This window comes from Myxocyprinus asiaticus, chromosome 43 (genome assembly GCF_019703515.2).
Source record: "Myxocyprinus asiaticus isolate MX2 ecotype Aquarium Trade chromosome 43, UBuf_Myxa_2, whole genome shotgun sequence".
In the NCBI taxonomy this organism is placed as follows: domain Eukaryota; kingdom Metazoa; phylum Chordata; class Actinopteri; order Cypriniformes; family Catostomidae; genus Myxocyprinus; species Myxocyprinus asiaticus.
Window position 1 is genome coordinate 33,371,086 of NC_059386.1, and position 24,195 is coordinate 33,395,280.

The 24,195-nt window shown below is 37.8% G+C and overlaps 2 protein-coding genes across 2 annotated transcripts in view; one reads left to right on the plus strand and one right to left on the minus strand.

The window, feature by feature from the left end:
* Positions 1-13,131, minus strand: part of LOC127433697 (zinc finger SWIM domain-containing protein 6-like) — a 90,862-nt gene extending 77,731 nt beyond the window's left edge. The window contains exon 1 of the mRNA XM_051685813.1: positions 12,698-13,131. Coding sequence (XP_051541773.1) covers positions 12,698-13,124 — 427 coding nt within the window. The 5' untranslated portion in view covers positions 13,125-13,131. The remainder of the gene's footprint in view (positions 1-12,697) is intronic.
* The window catches only part of LOC127433694 (membrane-associated phosphatidylinositol transfer protein 2-like), a 694,725-nt gene that overhangs the window by 286,072 nt on the left and 384,458 nt on the right, over positions 1-24,195 (plus strand). The window lies entirely within an intron of this gene.

Consider the following 24,195-nt stretch of genomic DNA (forward strand, 5'->3'; position numbering starts at 1 on the left):
GACGATTTGTCTTGCTGCACCACATATCCGTTTGGAATCCGTTCTACCGCGACTGTTAGTGTCTATGCTGGGAAATGGATCTTTTCAGACAGCTCTCGGATGGAATTATGATCATTATTACTGTTCAACACTTGCCTCTTTCCCCTGTTTCAAGGCACTGTCAATATACACACTAAATCAATGGCTGCCGCCCATTCTCGCGGTGCATTTATGGCATATTCTGCCTTTGGACGGTGTGCCGTGCGGGAAGGCAGGGCCATCCATTCGTCTTGCTTATGCTACCATAAATCTTGATCGGTTTTGGGCTCTGCCAGCGTATTGACACACACTCCTGCCTCCTGCACTCGCCGCTTTAGTAAACAAAAATGATAAGGTCCTGTCAATAGTATGCATACTCCGGCTCGGCAAGCGAATCAAGCCACCACAGTGCCGCAGCTTCTCCATTTCCCTTCTGGCAACCTCATTTCAAAATCTGATTAGAATACATGCCACCACACACTTACACACACACACAGAAACCCCAACAAAACAATTTTTTTTCCAGCTATAGACTACTACTTAGCATCAACATCATCATTTCATAATCATTTTTAATCATGCTCTCAATTTGGGTGAACTATCCCTGTAACCCTAAAAGAAACACCATTTGCAACCCACTTTACATCCATAATGTGACATTTCCGAGTGAAACAGCTATTTACTAGCTTCATGGATATGACATTAACAAAAGGCTACTGGCTACTAAAAAAAAAAAAAAAAAAAACGGTTAAAACAGTACATTTCAACTCGTCCCTCAATTATTTTAAATAAAAGCAAAAATCTGGGTTACAGTGAGGCACTTACAAATGGAAGTGAATGGGGCCCGTACATAAACATCAAAAATATAGCCACAAAATGTAAACATTATGTATGTTAACATGATTTTAGTGTGATAAAATCTGTTCTACATTAGTGCTGCAACTAACGATTATTTTGATAATCGATTAATCTAACGATTATTCGACTATTTGGGCAATTATTGCAACGATTAATCATTAGCTCTTAACCGATTATTCAGCTTGTGCCCCGACTTAAAAGTTTGTATTACACGTGCTTGCTAACAATAAAGTGGACAAAATCATCTTTTGAAAATACCTCTACATGACATTCACTGAATTAAAGAAAAAAAAAAACTTTTTATTAAGTTTAATTCAGTAAAAAAAAAAAAAACACGATAAGAATAGGATTTTTTGCAGTGTTTTTGTCTTGTTTTCCACTTCAATTTGTTCTTCTGCAGTATAGCTGCTAAAGTAAATATACGTTGTTTTAAAGGAGTTTTAGATATTTATATTAGAAAACAAGCCAAAACAAAAACAAATCAAAAATGTATTTTGTTGCAATGTATAATGGGGCGAAGACTACCCTCTCTCACCTTTTTGTTCACTTCAACCCATCTTAATCTTAAAAATAAATCAAACTCTCTCTTATTAATAAAGCTGCGTATTGCCAATTTTCTTCACAATAAGAAATGCACAGTGACATATATATTATGATACAATAAGTCGCGAGCCATCACATTATAATCTAGCTGCATTAAGCATGCGACCCTGAGGAATAAGCGTCCCACGACCGAGTGTGAACCGGTCTCCCTTAGATCGGGACATTCACGCAACTCATAGAAGAGGCTCTGACCGCACAGAGAAATGCCAGTTTTGTAGTTATTTACATGATCTGCTTCAGTATTATTTGAACTTTAATAAAGCTATAACAGATCAAATATAACTGCACTTAAGATGTTACGCCGGGGTGTTTCTTTTAAAGACGCTTGACACACAAGTTTTGCTTCAGCGGAGCGGCAGTTCTGCTCTGCTTACTCCACAACAAGAGTGCTTCTGTATTTACTTATTTTGTATTTTTGTATAATTCCCTCATACTTTGCGATCTACATCACCTGAAGCTGTTTGGAAAGTTTAGAGTGCATCTGGACTGTGAGCTGTGTTTTCTTCCTCTCCTCAGTCAGACACGAACTGCAGTGCTGCTCTCAGGCATCATCATTAGAGTTTAATGTGATCTCATGTTACGTTAAATGAGATCAAACGACTATTCGACAACGAAAATATTTGTCGACAATTTTTTATTGTTGACGTTGTCAATAATGTCAACTAATCGTTTCAGCCCTATTCTACATGATTTTATTGTAATAAAATGTATTACAGGGTTGTAATATTGGATATAACTTTACACAGACAAGGTTAGTAAGAGATTTTATTACACTAAAATCATGTTTACACGTATATTGTTCATGTCTTTTGGCTATACTTTTGAAACCGTGTGTATTTTAATGTTTATGGACTGGCCCCATTGACTTCCATTGTAAGTGCCTCACTGGAACCACGATTTTTGCCTCTATTTTTACATTTACGATAGACGTGTTGACATAATTTTTTGGTGGAAATCAACATTATGCCAATGATGCTTTTAGATAATCTTAATTTGTACTGAACCCAGAACATTCCTTTAAATATCTCAGTTCCAGTGAGTGGGGGTTGGGTTAGGAAATTCATGCCACGATGTGTCTGCTGCTTTGCCAAGCTCTTGTGCCAAAGAACCCACGTTCATCTCGTGCACCAAGTCACCAGCCTTGTGATTCGTTATAACCTTACAACCTGTTTAACTTCAGGAACTTCAGGTTCTCGTGCACACGGTCGCTCGTTTCTCAACGGGATGAGACCGAGATGGGCGAGGTATCGTGTCATGAGGGCCTGTGCGAGCATGTGTTTTGTTTACCAAAAGACATGTCGTTTAAACAGGACTGGTGCGGTGAAGGTTAAAGGGTTAGATCTGTAACATCCCGTCATCATTACTCACCTTCATGTTGTCCAAACCTGAAATAAAGCCACATACACATGTGGAACGACATGAGGGTGAGTGAATGATGACAGAACTATCCTTTTAAACTCTGTGTCCTGTTCTTCATAGCTCATTAGAGCCAGGAGCAGATGGAAGGTGGGGGTGGAGAGAGGGAGGTGTGTTTGTAAGTTTATCCAGCACATGGGTCCCAAAAGGGGGAGCTACAGCAGGAAGTGGTGGATAAGTGGTGACCCAGGTTTGCTTTTGAAACTGATTGTCAGGAGCACAGCTGCTCATTCTGCTTTGTGGTCAGGTTAACCACGCTCTCAGCCAAAGAGTAGAAAAACAAGAGAAAAGGGAAATAACAGGCCCTCCGCCCCCCGGTCAATTTTTGGAGCCTGTTCACGCTAAAGATCGACGATAATCAGTTTTACAGATGTTTTTTTCTCCAATACTGTTTATTTATACTCTGATCAGCCACAATATTAAAACCACCTGCCTAATATTGTGTCTGTCCCCCTCGTGCCACCAAAACAGCACCAACCTGCATCTCAGAATAGCATTCTGACACACTATTCTTCTCACCACAATTGTACAGAGTGGTTATCTGAGTTACCGCAGACTTTGTCAGTTCGAACCAGCCTGGCCATTCTCTGTTGACCTCTCTCATCAACAAAAGGCACGTTACGGTTTGACTCGCTTTACTTTTCCGAGCTTGCTTTTCCACTGCAGTTTAGTGCAGCCTCAACGTGGGTGGGATTATAGGCTGATCGTCATAGTTGCGCCGCCTCTACTGCCGTGACATCATCTCAAACGCGTCACAAACACACAAAGGAGCAATGGAGGATATCGAAGGAATGGTGTTCTTGATTCTCGGCATGTGGCTGTTTTTCACAGCAAGACGACAAACTTTTTTTCAAAAGAGGCTGATGGCAGCAAGACAAAATACAGCTAAAAAAAAAAAAAAACAAGAGTTTGGGACATCATACAACAAAGCGCAGAGGAGGACATCACTCTGTTAGCTCAAAGATGACGCATGAGGATAAGCTAACATGCAATCTAGCTTATAGTAATGACGCTGGTAGTGACGATTCTCTCTGACCAATCAGTGATCTGCAGGGTTTTGACGTCACATTTAGTATCGGCTCAGCTCGCTTTGAACCTCGACCGAGGTGGTACTAAAAAAAGTACCAGGTACTATCCACAGTGGAAAACCCCCAAAAAGCGAGCAGAGTAGAGTCGTAATGTGCACTGAAAAAGCCCCAAAAGTATTTCCATCCACAGAACTGCTGTTCACTGGATGTTCTTTGTTTTTGGCACCATTCGGAGTAAATTCTAGACACTATTGTGTGTGAAAATCCCAGGAGATCAGCAGTTACAGAAATACTCAAAACAGCCCATTGCAATGGTTATGCTGTATATGCTTTTGTTTAACAAAAAAGAAACGACTTGAAAGAGTCATTCATTCATTCGGGAATCAGACAACCCTAGTCGCATTATAATGTTTTTGATTCGCTAAAAAGAACCGGATCATACGACTCATTTGTTCAGGAATCCGACTACACTGGTAATGCTGTATGTTTCTGAATCATTGACAAGAACCAACTCAAAAGATTAATTTGTTCGGGGATTGGACTACACCGGTCGTGATGCATGTTTTCGCTTCACAAAAAGAACCAGATCATATGAGTCCATTTGTTTGGGAATCGGACTACACCTGTAATGTTGCATGTTTTTGATTCATAAAAAGAACCCGCTCATAAGAGTTGTTCATTCAGAATTGGACTTCACTGGCCGTGCTGATTGTTTTTGATTCACTAAAAAGAACTGGACCATACAAGTCATTTGTTCGGGAATCCGGCTACACTGGTTATGCTGTAGCTTTTTGATTCATTTACAAGAACTGACTCAAAAGAGTAATTCATTCAGGAATCAGATACACTGGTTGCTCTATATGTTTTTGATTCACTAAAAAGAACTGGCTCACTAGAGTCATTAGTTAAGGAATCTGACAACACTGTTCACACACTGTTTCACAGTGTAAATTCAGTAGCAGTGTTGAAGGGCTACAGAATAGCAATGCAAGAGATACTGTAAGAGTATTTTAATATGAATGCACATTCAAGAACTGTTAACCGTAAAAACAATCGGTTTTGAATAAGAACCCAACTCTACCAGCCTATCCCTGCCCCCACAACTCAACTCCTCTCCCCCCTCTTCCTCACCCTCAGTGAAGGTTAATGGTGCTGAAGGGACGCGGTGGAATACAGATCAGCACAAGATGGATGAAGAGCTGCTGGAAACCTCTCCCACAGGTCCAGAGTCTAGAGATTAACTAAATATTAACTAAAATAAATAAATAAATAAATAAATTAAAAAAAAAAAGTGGCCCTAAACGCAACTAAAGACGCTCCTCCATCAAACATCTCCATATAAAACAAAACAGAGAATGAGCTAAAAATATTTAGACTTCTCATGCCCCCCTGCTCAAGCGCATGTTGATGGTTAGCAGAGAAAATCTCTTAAAGGGTAAGCGTGCTTTGTTTTCGATTTGACTTTGAAATGGCATGCTATACTACTCTTACGACTTCTGCCATATCTATCTATGGCAGAAACAGTAAGAGTTGTATAGTAGTATGGCTTTCCAAACTCAGTCCTGGAATAACACACTACCAAAATACTGTTTCCGCAGTACATAGTAGGTATCTAGGTAAATTAGCATATTATGCACAAGTATGCATACTATGTTTGTAAAAATGTGCAGAATACACAGAGCACACTGTGCTGGGTATTGTATCCCACACTACAGCTTGCTAAAAAACAATTCCTTGACTCATTTGTACTACTGTTTAAAATGTTTGTTGTTACACAATGTATGCTATATCAAACTTTTTTATATATATATATATATATATAATAAGCACTATAGAGTCTATACTGTGCAGTATTAAGTAGGGAAGAATTTCACTCTGATCATAGCCAAATTAGAAGACGTGAAGAAACCTGACATGGAAGCAAACTTTAGATCATGATGTTAGACAGCGAAGTCTATGTGCTTGAACACTCTTCTTCGGCTCGATACAGACTTAAGACTCACTGCCACCCTTTAAAAATTGATTCTGTAAATATAACATTGAATTTCCATTTGCATTTAAAGAAATGCTGATAAACAACCAAAACTTGCATGGAAAAACACATCAACAGCTTCTTTCAATAAGCAAAAGGCATCGCTTATTGCCCTGCATTTGAATGATCACCCATTATCTTTGGCCAAACTTATTGATTTAGGCAATGAAGGGAAAGAGAGTGGGAGGTAAGACAGGGAGTGAATAAGGGTTAGGTGACTTCATTGGCTGAAATAATCAGGACATGCTTTTCTGAAAGCAATCCAGAAAAAAGCTTTCTACAAACACCTATAGCTTCAGTGTGTGCATTACACACAGAGGACCTTTGTTTTGCAGGCCTACAGAGGAATTTCATTTGGGCGGAAAATGCGGTATAACCCCTAAGATTACTAATAATAACTTCAGAGATTCAAAGGTATTCGCAGGAAGTCAAACATAACAGATCATATATGTCAAAACCATATGCACAGATGGAATTGATAACGGGTGGACTGCATATGCATTCTTAACCAAAGAACAAAAGGAGATAGCTTGGCTGTATGTGTTTTTGTGAACAAAGCAACAGCTAATTCCTGCAATATATGTAAAGAACTAAAAGGTGTCTGCACAAGAGTTCACACCATGTCAGAGAACGGAACGACTTCTACGTTTCGTCAGAGTGAGCCACTTTACGCTTCGTCAGCGAGAACAGAACAACTTTAACGCTACGTCAGAGAGAGAGCAACTTCACACTACGTCAGAGAGAACAAAACTACTTTGTTACATCAAAGTGAGAGCGACTTTACGCTACATAGAGAGAACGGAAAACTTTTACGTTGCGTAAGAGAAAGCAACTTTACGCTTTGTCAGAGAGAACAGAACAAATGTTTATGCTATGTCAAAGAGAACGACTTTACGCTACATCAGAGAGAACGGAATGACTTTTACGTTACGTCAGAGAGTGCGACTTTACGCTACATCAGAGAGAACAAAACTACTTTATGCTACATCAGAGAGAACAGAATGACTTTTACGTTACATCAAGAGAGAGCACTGTGAATCTATCGATTCAAAAACAGAGCAACGTGACCAAAAGTTTAGAAATTATTTTATTTTTGCAGCAATGCAATCTTACATGAGCATCCTTCGAATTTCGAATTTAAGACAAACGTGTCCAGTAGTGCATTCAGAAATATTTGGCCATTTTGAGATGCTGGCTTGGTCTTACTCTCCCTTGCTTTACTTCCAAAAACTACATATCAAAATTTTACAAATATATATGTTTTATTTGTAGTGTATTCAGAGTAAATATTGTTTAAAAAATATACATTTAATTTCAGCCAATATGTGTCCAGCTCAATTGATATAAAATTCAACAAAAAAAAATGTATTTATTAAATCGTTTTAGCCTGTTAACATTATAGAGTAGAACAGAATTATATTGGCCAACCTGCTATACAGTTACCAGCATCTGCCATCGAATGTTCCACATCGGTTGACCGCTTCTCATAATGAATTTTGCGCATTCCTATTCGTCAAACGTGTTGTCATTTTAGGTTACTTGCACACTAGAGAACTATTTCTGGACTTTCTCTAGTGTGCAAGTGCCCTTAAACACCAACATCCATGAAAAATCACGATTGTGTATCTCCAATATTATGGGACCTCTCAAAAGTGAAGCATTTATTTCCCAATCCCAATTCAAAGCTTTCATTTGGACCATATTTGGCTGTTTACAAAATCTAAGATACATGGACAGGGGCCAGGGCCTCAGGACCAAAACTCCACCCTGAAAAGAACACCACCCTTCCTGGGCACTGGATGCTGCTCAAGTATTCAGATGTTGGGAAGCAGACCACATTCCAGTCAATCATTGCTCTAATCCATTCTCCTTTTTGTTTCCACAAATGTGCCGCTGCCTGAAACACAACACTCTTTTCACACATTCACAGACTGACTACTGGATTATGTCTTACTTTAGGTTATAAAATAATAAACAGCAAAAATGAGGAGATTGACTATTAAATAATCATATGGGCAGACTGTCATTGCACTGTAGAGAGGAACTACTCAAAAGTCAAACTCCTCAAACCTCTCCAGTTACATGACTGTGATGCAGCTCTCAAACTGAAGTGTGCACAGATATTATCGTACCGAGGAATGATACAATCCTGGAGAACAAGGTCAAATGCTTGACTTGGCTTACTGTAAGATTCACATAATTTAGTTACCTCTCTCAAACTTCATGTTGACATTTGAGACTGCACTGGTACGTTAATGTGGCAAGGGTGTTCTTAGGCACAATGTGAAGATGAGTAACCATGGTAGAATCACTGTGAAGCATGGCCTCAAGAGGCTTTTAAATAATTAGAATAAACAATTCTTCGGACCAAGTAGTATAGTTCATTAGCCGAACTGTAGGCGGTTTGTAGATGCCAAGCAACATAGAAATTTGGCACATTAATATTGAATATGCAATTGCGTTCATTTATCAGCATTTTAGAACAGCTTCAAATGTGGCTTATCCAATTAGATGTTAAGGGTCAATCCATTTTACGAAACGAAATCAATCAGGCAATGTTGGGAATCAAAAACTTACGGTTGAAGGGAGTTCCCATTAAAATCCACTAAGGCACTGCCAAAGTTAGGCTATAAAATGTTTCCGGTCCTTTTAATGTAATCTTTCTATAAGATTAACATATTTAGACCATTTCTCATGGAAAGTCAACGGACCCTTATAAAAAGTCAAAATGCACTTTTCCCACTGATGTTGTCTTATTATAATGTAAGTTAGCTGCTGTGTGTATGTTAAACAGCAGTGTACATGCACATGAGCCTGTTCCCAATTCCAAATCCTCCATCTTTGCTTTGACAAGCACTTACATAGAAAAACTTGTCCTGAATGTAAACATTTGAGTTAAAAGAGAGCATCAAAACAAGTTCTTCAGAATTCCGGTTTCTAGTTTTTCCTCGCTTGAAATGGAGTCCCTTGGAACACAGTAGTTTGGAATGTAACATTTAGGCTAAACTTCACAAAGTCCAAACTCAGCTCGTTAGGACGTGATATTTCACAATATAGCTCACCAAATCTCTAGAAGATCCAAGTCTCTATGTATATAAGCTTCAACTAAATGAAAATATGTAAATTTCCATGAATGAGCTTTGATTTAGTAACCAGACTTGGTTAAACAACCCTTTTAACTTAAGTATGAGACATGCAAAAAACTACTCAGTCTAGTTTTTCCAACAGACCCTCCGAGTTAAATTGAGCTTACGCCCTCCACCACAAACTACATCAAAGAGGATTGTGGGTGGAGCGCCAACTTTCAATACATGGTGCAAATCTTTAGGCTTACTGTCAATCTGACTTTTCAAAGCTGCACTGTAAAATGTAGATTCTAAGCCCAGGCAATCCTATCCAACATATTACCAACTTCAAAAAAGTAGAATGAATAAAATAATACAGCAGACTCTTCATTTACATTTGATACATCAGAACCCGACACAATATACTGCATTTAAGACATTAAGTATTCAACATGGGCTGAATTTCTTTTATGAAAACACTGAAACCAAGCATCGTATCTTCCTTTGTAACCTTATAAAGCACCTCAAAATGTGGTAGGAAGGAGGAAAAAGTGGGGCATTATTATCTAGTATAGAATGTCACAAATATAGGCATTGTAAATCAAGTATACCAGTCAAATCTACCAAAGTGTGCAGACCGTGCTCGCATGAAAAGCTCTGAAACAGTCAACCGCTCACTTCTACATGGCATTTGAGACTGGCCCAAAAGCAACAGCCTCATGCAAGATTTAAGTTCCACATCTTAAATTTTGCACTTGTGTGTATAAATGACAGAAATGTGAACACCGGCATAAGAGAGTACTGGCAATTGCATCCGCTTGGCTCGGTGAACTGGAATACACATTAGTGTACATGCAATGTGTATGTAGTTACCATACACACTTTCCATCTCACTGAAACACACGCACACTTTCTGGATTCATAAGGTTGATGGAAATTTGCATCTGAGCTGATGTGAGATCAATAAATAGGCTAAATTAGTTTATTCTGTTGCTTGATATCATTACAGCGTTATGACCCCGTCTTCTTTATCTGATCAATATAGCTCTTTCGGGTTCACATGGTTTTACCATTAAGATTAAACTATTCTAGAATTTCTAAAACCTTAAGTATTTCCGAGAACACGCCACAAAACTTCCTGCCTTGAACAACAATAATAATGGAAAATTACATCACCCCACCGCTTTGAAATTTAACTGTCAAACGACTAAGCCAACTGAAAGAAGTGACATCACAATAGCCTCAGTACTTCTTTCGTCAAAAAAACAAACAAAACAAAAAAACATCAAAAGATCATTAACAGATCTGTCACATGATCCACCATATTTGTTTTTAATTCTAATTGATTTTTAACAGCTGAGCATATTGGCAAAGATTTCATAAACAAAAGGCAGATCCTATTTAAACCTAATAGGATCAGCGTTAAATGACCGATAGCCTCATAAAGTCGGAACAGATGGAAACATGCGACTTGATAGCAGCACGGCTGAATAAAGGGGGCTGAACTTGAACCCAATGACCTTTTAGGGAAGAACGTCGTGGCTTGGTACAATCAATACAATGACACAGTGCACAGCAACAGAATCTCAGGATAAACACTGACCAATTTCAAGTGGATATCAAAGAACACATGATTGAAGCAGAAAAAACAATTGATATTCACATCATTTCTGTGCTTCCACAGATTTGTTGTGTTTTTTGCAATTCCAACCCCCTCTTAAGATCTGTGCTGCCTGTAACATCTATACATCCTTTAGTGCATCCTAAGTGCATATCAGCCCTACGTGGGATACCTGCCAGATAAACATTCCCTACGTTGCACACACCAACATAGGGGTGCTCTGATGCCCTTAGTATGTAAATATAGAGTATCATGGCCAGCTGCCAGGGAATGGCAAAATCAGCCATATTTACAGAGAAATATTACCTTCTAGCATCCCCTCCCCCTGCATATGACAGAAACTAAAACAAATTCCCATCCTGAATTCAGGCTTGGCAAAGGGGGCTCGTTCGTCAAGGTAAGCCCCTACCTATCAGGGCTATTCCCGGTCTGCTAGGAGCAACCCCCCCAGCCCTTACTGGTGTCGCAAGATTGCATCTTTTATTTATCACTGCTTGGCTTTATTTTTGCACAGCATTCCATACTGGGATGCAATCAGCCAAGAAACCCTCCCCATGTGTGCAGGCTTGTCATTTCCCATCGCCTGAGCTCGGAATGAGGCACACACAAAGGGAAAAAATGCTCCTCTCTGGAATCAAAAGCAGAGAGCTCCACGTAGCCGGTTGGAAAACAGGGCAAGAACCCTTGATCTTCCAAGACAGCCCGTTTAAGGGACTCCAGGCTTGTGTGTGTGTGTGTGTTATGGAAAGCACAAAACAATTTTGGCTAAAGGGTTAGGGCACAAAGCCCAGCTGAGGCACCTCTCTTCCTGCAAGCTACGGATGGAGGAGGAGGGGAAATGGTCATGCAGAAAATTACATTGTGCTGATTGCATTACAATTCAAATTAACCAAAGGCAGTAATGTGATTAAAATCTTGAATAGTTTCCAAAGGGCGGAGAGTCACATCATCAAAAGGCTAATGGCAGGGACTTTAAAAACAAAGGTGGATGAAGTTGCAATACAACACACCGGGTCTGAATAAAATGCAATTACGATACAGTCCAGTTCATCTGACAATTTCGAGGCGTGCAATGACGTCACGAGGTCCATTCAATCAGCTGAAAACGTATGCATATTATTAAGGGCCATTTAAAAAGAAATCGAGGCACTGCGTCTTTAAATCGCCATTCCTCCACCCCTTTGCCAGATCTTTTCTATTTAACGAGCAGTGAAAGAAAATAAAAACCCGCTTTTGTTTTCCTTTCTTTTTGGAGGGTGACAGAAAGCTGAAAAGACACAAATGAACATGAAAATGGGAACAAAGTGCCAGTTTCAATAGGGATGACTGACGGCGGTTTGATATGCGCACCCATCAAATACAAAACCAATAAGCTTCAGTGCTAAAACAGAGCCAAATTCTTCTTTTAAAAATGTTTTTTGTAATATTTTAGCAAATTTTACTTGACAGGATCTCTCAATCCAGCAGTCGGTCGATTTACTACGCCAATAGCCCCCCTTCACGCTTTCACTTCAGAAAAATAAACAGACCGGACAAGCTTTGTAAGACTCGTCATTTCAACCGTCTAACGACAAAATACGTGAATAATATTTTACTTTAAGGATTAAAGTTACACTATAAATCTAGAAAGAGTGAGATAAGAGCGAAAAATCAGCGATACAGTCGATTAAATGTTGTAAGGATCGCGCAACATTGAGCTCCACTTCCGCGCTGTTTATCTCGCGCAGAAATATGCAGCGCTACAATGTTCCAACAATGTAATTGGAACGTTTCCCACATTATTGGAACGTTTCGATAAGCCAGAACGCTCGAAATGAAACGACAGCCCTGACAGGAGGTAACGTTAATCCTGTCGGGAGATTTAAACCCGTTGAGCCCCTTTGTTGTTGTATTCCTCTCTTTGTTCGCCGTAAATTCGATAGTCCCCTTTCATTCGACTTGCGTTCCTGTTTTGGAACGACATTTGAACGTTTCTCTCGATCTTGCGTTGTAAATGTGGACCCGGAATAAATCGATTTAAACATTTTCCACGCTGCGGGGTTCGACCCACACTCACCGACTTGTAATACGTTGTCCACACAGCCGCTCTCCAGCAATGCGATGCCCCGTCGGAACGGTAGCCGCGTCTCGTCTGCGTTCTCCCCACTAGTCGCGCTCTCCTCGCCGCCAGTGTTGAACGAGGAATACATGCAGATCTCCCGTTCACTCCTCGGGAAAGACCAGTACACGATCCGCCGCTGAACGGGCTCCGGGATGCGCTCGAAGCGCTCCTCCACCCGTTGGAACGGCCACTTCTCCGCTACTTTCCGCGCTGCAATGTCCAGGAGCGATTCGGGGCTCTGAGTTTTGCTGGATCCCCCTTGACCAGACCCCGAACCGCCGCATACTGTTCCACCGGATCGCTGCCCCTGTCTACACGTCGTACTATACCCGGGTCGGCAGCAGAGCCGTTTAGCTGGGGGCTGCTGAACGCGCTCCGCCATGATCGCACTGCTTTAACTGCAAGGGCGGAAGTCGCCGTACTATATAAACGGGATACGGAAAAGAAAAGGTTGCGACGCGCATCGATTGTTCGCCGTGTAAGGACAGCCAGGCCTTATTTGGTCAAAGAGGCGGGGCCTCGCAGTGTTGTCAAATTTTGTCTGTAGACAAATTAAGAAAGGGGCGTGGCCTGCGTGTCTGCAAATGTGCTAAAAAAGGAATGGAAGGCGGAATTCTCGCATGTCGGCGAGTCATAATTAGTGTCATAAGTTCACAACAGGAAGACGCGTGAGGGTTTGGAAACGCTCTCATGTTTATAATCCCAAACTACTGAACGAAAGGTAGAAATGAGAGGCATTTCAGAAAATTCAAGCAAGCAGAAATGTTAAAGGAGAGATAGGATATGGGTGGAGTCTTGCGTCTGAAATATCAGATCACCCTCACATACATAAGCTGTCACAATGAAACTAGAACCAAACATTCTTCAGTTCAGAAATGTAATGTATAGGAATGTAGACTGGTTCTCCACTGCAAGACTAGACATAATGGCTTTTTACTTGATGCTGCCTAAATAAACACTTGACATTCCATAGAGTTTTTTGTTTGTTTGTTTATTTGTTTGTTTTCTTAATGTAGTACAAATACTGTAAATAATAAATCCAAAACTATGATCCAAAATTTAACTATTTAGTTGACTTTTTAATTCAGCAAAATGTAATCTCAAGTATAGACAAACATAATGTGCTTAAGCTACCAACACACAAACAATTATAAACTTTCATGTCTTTATTGAACACACCCCATTAAGCATTCACAGTGCTGTGGAAAAAATAAGTGAACCCTTGGTTTTAATAACTGGTCAATCCTCCTTTGGCAGTAATAACCTCAACCAAGTGTTTCCGGTAGCTGCGGATTAGACCTGCACTAGATAAACTTGGGAATTCATTTTTCCCTCGATGATGGAAAGCAGTCAAGGCCCCGAAGCAGCAAAGCAGCCCCAAATCATGATTCTCCCTCCACCGTACTTCACCTTTGGGATGATGTTTTCATGTTGGTATGCGATGCCCTTTTTACGCCCTATGTAGTGCCGCGTGTTCTTCCCAAAAAATTCAACCTAAGTTTCATCAGTCCTCAAAAAATTTTCCCAGTAGCGTTGCGGAGTGTCAAGGTGGTCTTTGGCAAACTTTAGGCGTGCAGCAGTGTTTTTGTTGGAAAGCAGCGGCTTCCTTCGTGGTGTCCTGCCATGGACACCACGGTTGTTGAATGTTTTCCATATAGTAGACTCATGAACAGAGATGTTAATCAGTTCCAGTGATTCTTTCAAGTCTTTAGCTGTCACTCTAGGTCCCTTTTTCACCTCATTGAGCATTCTGCGGTGTGCCCTTTGAGTCATCTTGGCTGGACGGCCACTTCTAGTGAGAGTAGCCACAGTACTAAATCATCTCCATTTATAGACAGTTTGTCTAACTGTGGACAGATGAATACCTAAGCTCTTCAAGAAAACTTTGTGACTCTTTCCAATTTTATGCAAAGCAACAATTCTTGATCGTAGGTCTTCGGAGATTTCTTTTTTGCGATGCATGTTCCACGTCAGCAAATGCTTCTTGTGAATAGCAAACTCAAATTGTTTAAGTGCTTTTTATAAGTCAAAGTAGCTCTAACCCACACCTCCAATCTCGTTTCATTAATTGGATGTCAGGTTTGCCAACTCCTGATTATAATTAGCTTTTGTTGACATCTTTAGCCTAGGGGTTTACATACATTTTCCACAGCACTGTGAATTTTAAATGGGATGTGTTCAGTAAAGACATGAAAGATTATAATTGTTTTTGTGTTGTTAGCTTAAGCACATTGTGCTTTGTTTATACTTATGACTTTAATGAAGGTGAGATCACATTTTATGACCAATTAATGCAGAAAACCAGCTAATTCCAAAGGTTTCACATATTTTTCTTTCCACTGTATATATACATGCATACTCTTTGAAAAATAACTCTTTGGATGAACTTGATTCAATCATGGACTGTGGTTCCATGTATTTGAAATGAGTTTACCATGTAATTTAAATACTTCAAGAAGAGAACCCCCCTCTAAATCAAGTAAACCCAGAAACATTTAACACGTCAAAACAGCTCAAATTAAACTCTATTAGATTTATGCTAGCTAGTGATACGAAATGTTAGCATGCCAAATACATGGTGGGGAGCACTACTGAGCGCAACTTGATTATAATACTATAGTAAAGACACAGCAATTGCTCAATGGATAAAGAAATATATAGAATACTCAAAATGTATTGGTCCTCAACCTAGGCTCAAGCTCCACTCTTCAATGTGATGGTAACCCCCAAAACTACAACAACAAATTATTCTAAATCTCAACATAACAAAACATTAAACACTAACAAGTCTTCCCCTTTATATTTATCTTGCAGAAAGACACATAAAATAACACTTTACTTTAACGTCTACTCTCACAGTTGAGTCCAGTGCAAAGTATGGGAACTAGAAATCCTCTAGTTTCAGTTAACCAAATAAAAATGGATTAAGATGGACAATACACTATTTTAGTTGAATCAACTCAGTTAATTTAAGTTCCATTGGTTACATGATTTTTTTAACATAAGATGAATATGGGAGGATTGAGTAAAACTAATGATAGTGAACGTTCTTTTTTTTATGTGTACTTTATGCCACATTTTTTAAGTCAATCCAATGTACTGCAGAGTCAGAAAATATAGGGGAATTATATGCCTAAGTATAGAAATGGTTTTATAAAGTATGTGCTGATTTATGTTAACTGATTGATTTAATGTAAGTATTTGACATGGAACGATTACACCTTATATTTTTTTTTTGGTTAGAAAACAATGGCCTATTGGGTATGAAATGCCCCTGAAAATCAAATCCAGGGGGCAAATATTGCCACTTAATGTTAATTTCTGCCCCTGGTGTACTCCCAATTTAGATCATCTAGAAATGTATACAGTGCATCTGGAAAGTATTCACAGCACTTCACTTTTTCCACATTTTGTTATGTTACAGCCTTATTCCAAAATGGATTAAATTCATTATTTTCCTCAAAATTCTACAAACAATACCCCATAATGACAGCGTGAAAGAAGTTTGTTTGAAATCTTTGCAAATTTATTAAAAATAAAAAACGAAAAAAATCACATGTACATAAGTATTCGCAGCCTTTGCCATGACACTTAAAATTGAGCTCAGGTGCATCCTGTTTCTACAACTTGACTGGAGTCCACCTGTGGTAAATTCAGTTGATTGGACATGATTTGGAAAGGCACACACCTGTCTATATAAGGTCCCACAGTTAACAGTGCATGTCAGAGCACAAACCAAGCCATGAAGTCCAAAGAATTGTCTGTAGACCTCCGAGACAGGATTGTATCGAGGCATAGATCTGGGGAAGTGTACAGAAAAATTTCTGCAGCATTGAAGGTCCCAATGAGCACAGTGGTCTCCATCATCCGTAAATGGAAGAAGTTTGGAACCACCAGGACTCTTCCTAGAGCTGACCGCCTGGCCAAACTGAGTGATCGGGGGAGAAGGGACTTAGTCAGGGAGGTGACCAAGAACCAGATGGTCACACTGACAGAGCTCCAGCGTTTCTCTGTGGAGAGAGGAGAACCTTCCAGAAGAACAACCATCTCTGCAGCACTCCACTAATCAGGTCTGTATGGTAGAGTGGCCAGACGGAAGCCACTCCTCAGTAAAAGGCACATGACAGCCCGCCTGAAGTTTGCCAAAAGGCACCTGAAGGACTCTCAGACCATGAGAAACAAAGATTGAACTCTTTGGCCTGAATGGCAAGCGTCATGCCTGGAGGAAACCAGGCACCGCTCATCACCTGGCCAATACCATCCCTACAGTGAAGCATGGTGGTGGCAGCATCATGCTGTGGGGATGTTTTTCAGCGGCAGGAACTGGGAGACTAGTCAGGATCGAGGGAAAGATGAATGCAGCATTGTACAGAGACATCCTTGATGAAAACCTGCTCCAGAGCACCCGGACCTCAGACAGGGGCGAAGGTTCATCTTCCAACAGGACAATGACCCTAAGCACACAGCCAAGATAACAAAGGAGTGGCTCCAGGACAACTCTGTGAATGTCCTTGAGTGGCCCAGCCAGAGCCCAGACTTGAACCCGATTGAACATCTCTGGAGAGATCTGAAAATGGCTGTGCACCGACGCTCCCCATCCAACCTGATGGAGCTTGAGAGGTCCTGCAAAGAAGAATTGGAGAGAGTGCCCAAAAATAGGTGTGCCAAGCTTGTAGCATCATACTCAAAAAGACTTGAGGCTGTAATTGGTGCCAAAGGTGCTTCAACAATGTATTGAGCTAAGGCTGTGAATACTTATGTACATGTGATTTTCTTTTTTTTCTTTTTTAATACATTTGCAAAGATTTCAAAAACTTCTTTCACATTGTCATTATGGGGTATTGTTTGTAGAATTTTGAGGAAAATAATGAATTTAATCCATTTTGGAATAAGGCTGTAACATAACAAAATGTGGAAAAAGTGAAGCGCTGTGAATACTTTCCGGATGCACTGTAAATATTCTCTATGCATACTTGGTGTACAATCAATCCAGTGTCCAAAATTGCATATGTCATTCATATTTCCCTGTTTTTTGTTTTTGTTTTTTGTCCTTATCTTTGCTCTGCAACAGTCATATGATAACACATCATGAGGGGTAAAATCTTTTTTCAGGTGAAGTCTTGTACTTTATCTGATCAAACGGGCAGATCTGAGGACCATAGTAGGTGTCTGTGATGAAACTACAAACGGGGAACTTACCAACTGAAGAGAGCGTGCTAATTTAATTTCATGCAAGAGTCTCACCGGTGATATTAAAAAGTGTGGCCTCGGGGTAAATTTAATTGATTGAGAAATGTGATGTAACTAATTGCAGCTCATTGGCGGGATGTTGTAATCTCCAGCCGATCAATGCAATGTATTTTAGATTAGTGTCCACGTGATTTGAGCTTCCTTCATCTGTCATTTCTGATTTTTTAATGGACACAAGCAGCGTCGCACGTGGGTGCCGTAGCATTTAATATACTGTGTTTTTGCTGAAAGCATGTGGCTCTGTTTAATAATTCCTCAGAATTATCCTCACTATATAAAATCTAATCAATATGAAATCAGCATATATAAGCCATCTACATTGCTACCGTACACTGTAAAAATGGTCTGTAATTTTAACAGTAAAAGACTGCAAAAATGCTATAGAAAAAAGTTAATTGATTAACGAGTATTAACTGTAAAATATACAGTAAAATTTATATATATTTTAAAAGACAATACAGTAGTTTTGACAAAAAATATTTTTTTAAGTAAAAAGTATGATTTTCATGTATAATTAATGGTAAAAATTTAAATTGAACAAGAGAGTACATGTACTTTTTACAGTAAATTATTGTTAAAATTACAGTAAAAAAAAACAATAATCGGGCATTCCCACAATTTCCTGCATGACCCATCACATGTCATTATACTTTATGGGAATAGTTATGTTTCTTCTTATTTTAATATCAGTTACATACATTGGGGTATTCTGTTTTATATTTACTGTAGTTTAGTTCATGTTTACTGTATTATTTAAATTTCACATGTGTGACCCTGATGGTGTTTAGTGTTTGTGTATGTGACACTGAGCACTGTCTCTACATGTTTATTGGTCATTGCTCCCGCAAGAGCCACTATTGGTGAACTACATGTCATTTTCTGTAATTTTTATGGTGATTAACAAATACCTTATAAAGTAAAAAGCAGATTTGTACACTTTCAGAAGGTTGATATCAAGTTTATTATGTTTTTTTTTACTGTAAATCTAACAGATTGTTTTTACAGTGCCAGCGTGGTCATGTAAATTAAAACAGTTTTAAACTGTAAAATTTACAGGTTGTTCTGTAAAGCTGATTAAATTTTTACTGTATTTTTTACATAATTATTCTGGCAACCACAGCTGCCAGTTTTTTTTTTTTTTGTTGTTGTTTTTTAAACAACAGGATTTGTTTTTTACAGTGTAAGTCAAAGACAATGTACACTGTAAAAAAAAATCCTGCAAAATTTACGGTAAACATCTGGCAGTTGTGGTTGCCAGAAATTCACTGTAAAAAATATGGTAACCATGCTTCAGGCTTTACGGGATGTAACATTGATGCCTGTATATTTTACGGTGCATTACCATTTATATTATTAAATGATAAACTTAATACCTCAAACTTCTGAAACTGTAAAAATCTGCTTTTCGTTTTATAATGTATAGTTACTTACTGTAGTATTTACAGAAAGGCACATGATGGCATGAAGTTCATCCGTAATGGCCTTTTCAAGAGCAACAACCAATAAACATGTTGAGACAGTGCTCAGTGTCACACACACAAACACAAAATCAGGGTAACACATGTGAAATTAAAATAATACAGTAAACATTAACTAAACTACATCAAATATGAAACAGAACACCCCAATGTAGATAAGTGATATTAAAAATAAGAAACAACTACTCTCATAAAATATAATTAAATGTGATAGGTAATGCAGGGAATTCTGGGAACACCCGATTATTTTATTTATTTTTTTACCGTATTTTTAACAATAATTTACCGTAAAAAGTACATGTACTCTCTTGGTAAATATATTATACATTTTTACCATTAATTATACGGTAAAATCATACTTTTTACATGTAAAAATATAATTTTTACAACATTGCACTGTAAAATTACATGCATTTACATGTCTTTTTACATATATTATAATTTTACCGTATATTTTAAGGTAACTGCCCATTTACCAATTAATGTTTTTTTACTGTAGCATTTTTACAGTCTTTTGCCATTAAAATTACGGACATTTTATACAGTGTAGCATTCAGGTGTTGCGCTTCATTTGAAAACCTTTTGCACTGTTGCACTGTCGTAATGAGCAAATTTTGATTGATGCATATGGAATTCAATCCTGGATAACTGCCCTCCTAATTAGGATAATTGATCAAAGGATCTGTACAGACTTGGCCAAAACAAATCTGTTTGATCTGACAACATTTTGGCATCATGTAAATGACAGCTGGCAAAACAGAGTCAGGGGGTTTGGACTCGACTGGCCCGAGTCCCCTGTACTCTTATCTTTCCCATGTTTTTAATTATACAGACACACACATATATTTATCACAGCAAGGCTGTTTTGTTGATATTGAAAACTAATACTTTTGTTTCACTTGAAAGTAAGTGGATGGTGATTGAATCAGTTGTTCTGTGTGGTTATTTAATATTTCAGCTTCATTTTCACCAGAACAGCAAAATCTAATTTGTGCAAGTTGACATAACTATTTAGGAATAAAACAGACCAGTATACAGTACTTCCACATTTGGGTGACATTCCAAAGAGACTTAAAAGTGAGTAACATTACTCAGTTAGTCATATAAAGGGTCAACGACGTGACAAGAAATTGCAAAGCAACGTTTCAACTCGTCACCTTCTTTCTTCTGTGGAATACAAAAGGCAGAATGTTAGCCTCAGTCACCATTCTCTTTCAATGTATGAAAACAAGATGCAACATCTCTGTTTAACATCTCCTTTTGCTTTCTATGGAAGAAATAAAGTCATAAAGCTGCGTAAATTATGATAGAATTTTAGTTTTTGTGTGAACTATCCCTTTAAGAGATGCAAATACGTACACTGTAAAATGTTCGTAATTTTAACAGAAAAATAATGTAAAAATGCTGAAGTAAAAAACTGTTAATTGGTTGATTGGTAGTGACCTTACCATATACGGTGAAAATGTATTCTATTTAACAGACATACCATACAGTTTTACAGTAAAATATTATAAATAAATAAAAAGTAGTAAAAAAGTTGTTGTTTTTTGGAAGTAAAAAGTATGATTCATCTTATAGTTAACAGAGAAAATTAATGTTATTATTAATAAGACAATATATGTAAGTTTGACAGTAAAATATTGTAAAAACAATATGTTTTTAGAATGAAAAAGTATGATTTACCTTATAGGTAACTGTGAAAATGTATGTAATTTGTATGGTAAAATACTGTAAAAACAATGTTTTTAAAAGTTAAAAGTATGATTTTCATTTACATGTAAGTTTGATGGTAAAATGTTGTAAAAAAAATACACACATATATATATATATATATATATATATATATATATATATATATATATATATATATATATATATTAGAAGTAAAAAGTATGATTTATCTTATAGTTAACAACAAAAATGTATATTATGCTTGACAAAACAATACATGTAATTTTTCTAGTAAAATATTGTAAAAACAATGTTTTTATAAGTACAATGTATGATTTACCTTAAAATTAATAATGTTTAACAAGACAATACATGCACTTTTATAGTATAATATTTAAAAATATCTATTTTTTTTAGAAGTAAAAAGTATGATTTACCTTATAGTTAACAGTGAAAATGTATATTGTTTAACAAAACAATATATGTAATTTTTACTTTAAATATCACAAAAACAAAATTTATAACAGTAAAAATTGATATTTTTTAACAAGACCAATACATGTACTTTTATAGTACAATATTGTAAAAATAAATTAGAAGTAAAAAAGTATGCTTTACCTGGTGAAAATGAATATTATGTTTAACAAGACAATACATGTAAGTTTGATGGTAAAATTTTGTAACTTTTTGTTGTTGTTGTTGTTTAGAAGTAAAAAGTATGATTTACCATATATAAAAGCGTATGCCAAATGAATAAATGTAAATATAAATATAGTTAACAACAAAAAATGATATTATGTTTATCAAGACAATGCAAGTACTTTATGGTAAAATATGAAATATTAAAAGTAAAAAGTATGATTTACCTTATACTTAACAGTGAAAATTAATATAATGTAACAAGATAATACATGTAAGTTTTACGGTAAAATATTGTAAAAACATATATTAAAAACAGTTTTTAGAAGTAAAAAGTATGTTTTATGCCCTGTACTACTATTGTGGTAACAGTACATTTAAAAGTGCAAAGCAGATTTTTGTTGTTCCAGTAGATGGGTAAATAAACATTAAATCATTTAATGATACGGTATAAACTGTAAAATACACGCACCAAAATGACATCCTGTAATGCTTTAAACAGGGTCACTGTATTTGTTGCAGGGAATTTCTGACAACTTTCTGAATTTCAAGCAGCTAAAAAGTTTTATCATAACTTTAACAGGAATTTTTACAGTATAGTAGAGCATAGTAAAATACATGCTTATTTATGTACATGTTCAGTTTCCGGAACTATAAAGTGCTTTAGTTCACATCTTAAAAAACACTTTATAAAACAAAGAAAATGAGTTAAAGAAGCAATCTAATTGTTCCTTTAACAAAATCCAAGCACAAATCAAGGCTTCTGAGAATTGTAGGATGTGAGTAACATTTTGCAGTGTTCCCAAATACTTTGTGTGAATTTCATTATGATCCTGTAACCCCCTTCTGCTGCCGAGCAAACGGACCAGCACTCTCATATCACTGTGCACTCATATCACGCCGGGGAGAAAATGTATGGGCCTCATTTTGAATATCTTTATTATTGTTTCATCTTGCCCTGCAGACAGGAATATGGTGCAGCTAATGACAGAAGCCATTCTCCCTGCGTGTGTGCCACTGCAAGGGGCCAACAGAGGGCATTCATTTATACTCTTATTCATACACATGCAGATTTTATACATTTGTCTTTGCTTTTGCAATAACATGAGATCAGTTATTGCTTAATATCTTAAAAATGCACATAATAATTCTGATTTACATATTTTTCAGATTTTAAAGGCGTAGCTTGTCGTTTTTGTCGAACTAGGACGCACATCACTAGAACACTTGCATTTGAGATAGAATTAAAGATCGCGCCAGGTTTGACCTCATGCCAACCAATGCCATTTGTTATCACCGACATCAAAACTGGTGCAATGCATCATGACGCACCATATTTGAATATACGCAAATGCAAATGAGATTTGACTGCAATGCATATAATATTTTCAGCAAATACCAACTTAGATTTCGGCCTTTTCTGCACACAAAGCTATCATATGGCTTAAGAAAATTTGGAAAATAGCACATGAGTCATATAGACTACTTTTATGGTACGTTTCTGTCATTTTTGGAGCTCAACAGCCCCAGTCCCCATTCACTTTCATTGTATGGAAAAGAGCAGTATGAACATTCGGCCTAACTTTTGTGCTCCATGGAAGAAAGAAAATCATAAGAGTTTGGAACGACATATGGGTGAATTTTTTCCCCTCCCATTTTCTCCCCAATTTGGAATGCCCAGTTCCCAATGTGCTGTAAGTCCTTGTGGTGGCGTAGTGACTCACCTCAATCTGGGTGGCGGGGGACAAATCTCAGTTGCCTCCGTGTCTGAGACCGTCAATCCACACATCTTATCACATGGCTTGTTGAGCGCATTACCATGGAGACATAGCGCGTATGGAAGCCCACGCTATTCTCCGCGGCATCCACTCACAACTTACCACGCACCCCACCAAGAGCGAGAATCACACATTATAGCGACCACGAGGAGGTTACCCCATGTTACTCTACCCTCCCTAGCAACCGGGACAATTTGGTTGCTTAGGAGACCTGGCTGGAATCACTCAGCACACCCTGGATTCGAACTTGCGACTCCTGATTTAGAAGCGTCTTTACTCGCTGAGCTACCCAGGCCCTCGACATATGGGTGATTAAATAATGTTACATTTTAATTTCTTTGGTGAACTATTTATTAAGACCTTATTAACAATTTAAAGACATTTTCTGGGCTCAAATACAAGTTAAGTTCAATTGACTGCATTTGTTGCAGAATGCTTATTACCAAAAATAATAATTCCAACTTGCTCCTCGTTTATTTATTTGATTTTAAAACAAAAATCGTGGTTATTGTAAGACATTTACAACGGAAGTGAATGGGGCCAGTTCATAAACATTAAAATACACACTGTTTCAAAAGTATAGCCACAAAATGTAAACATTATGCATGTTAACATGGTTTAAGTTTGATACATTTGC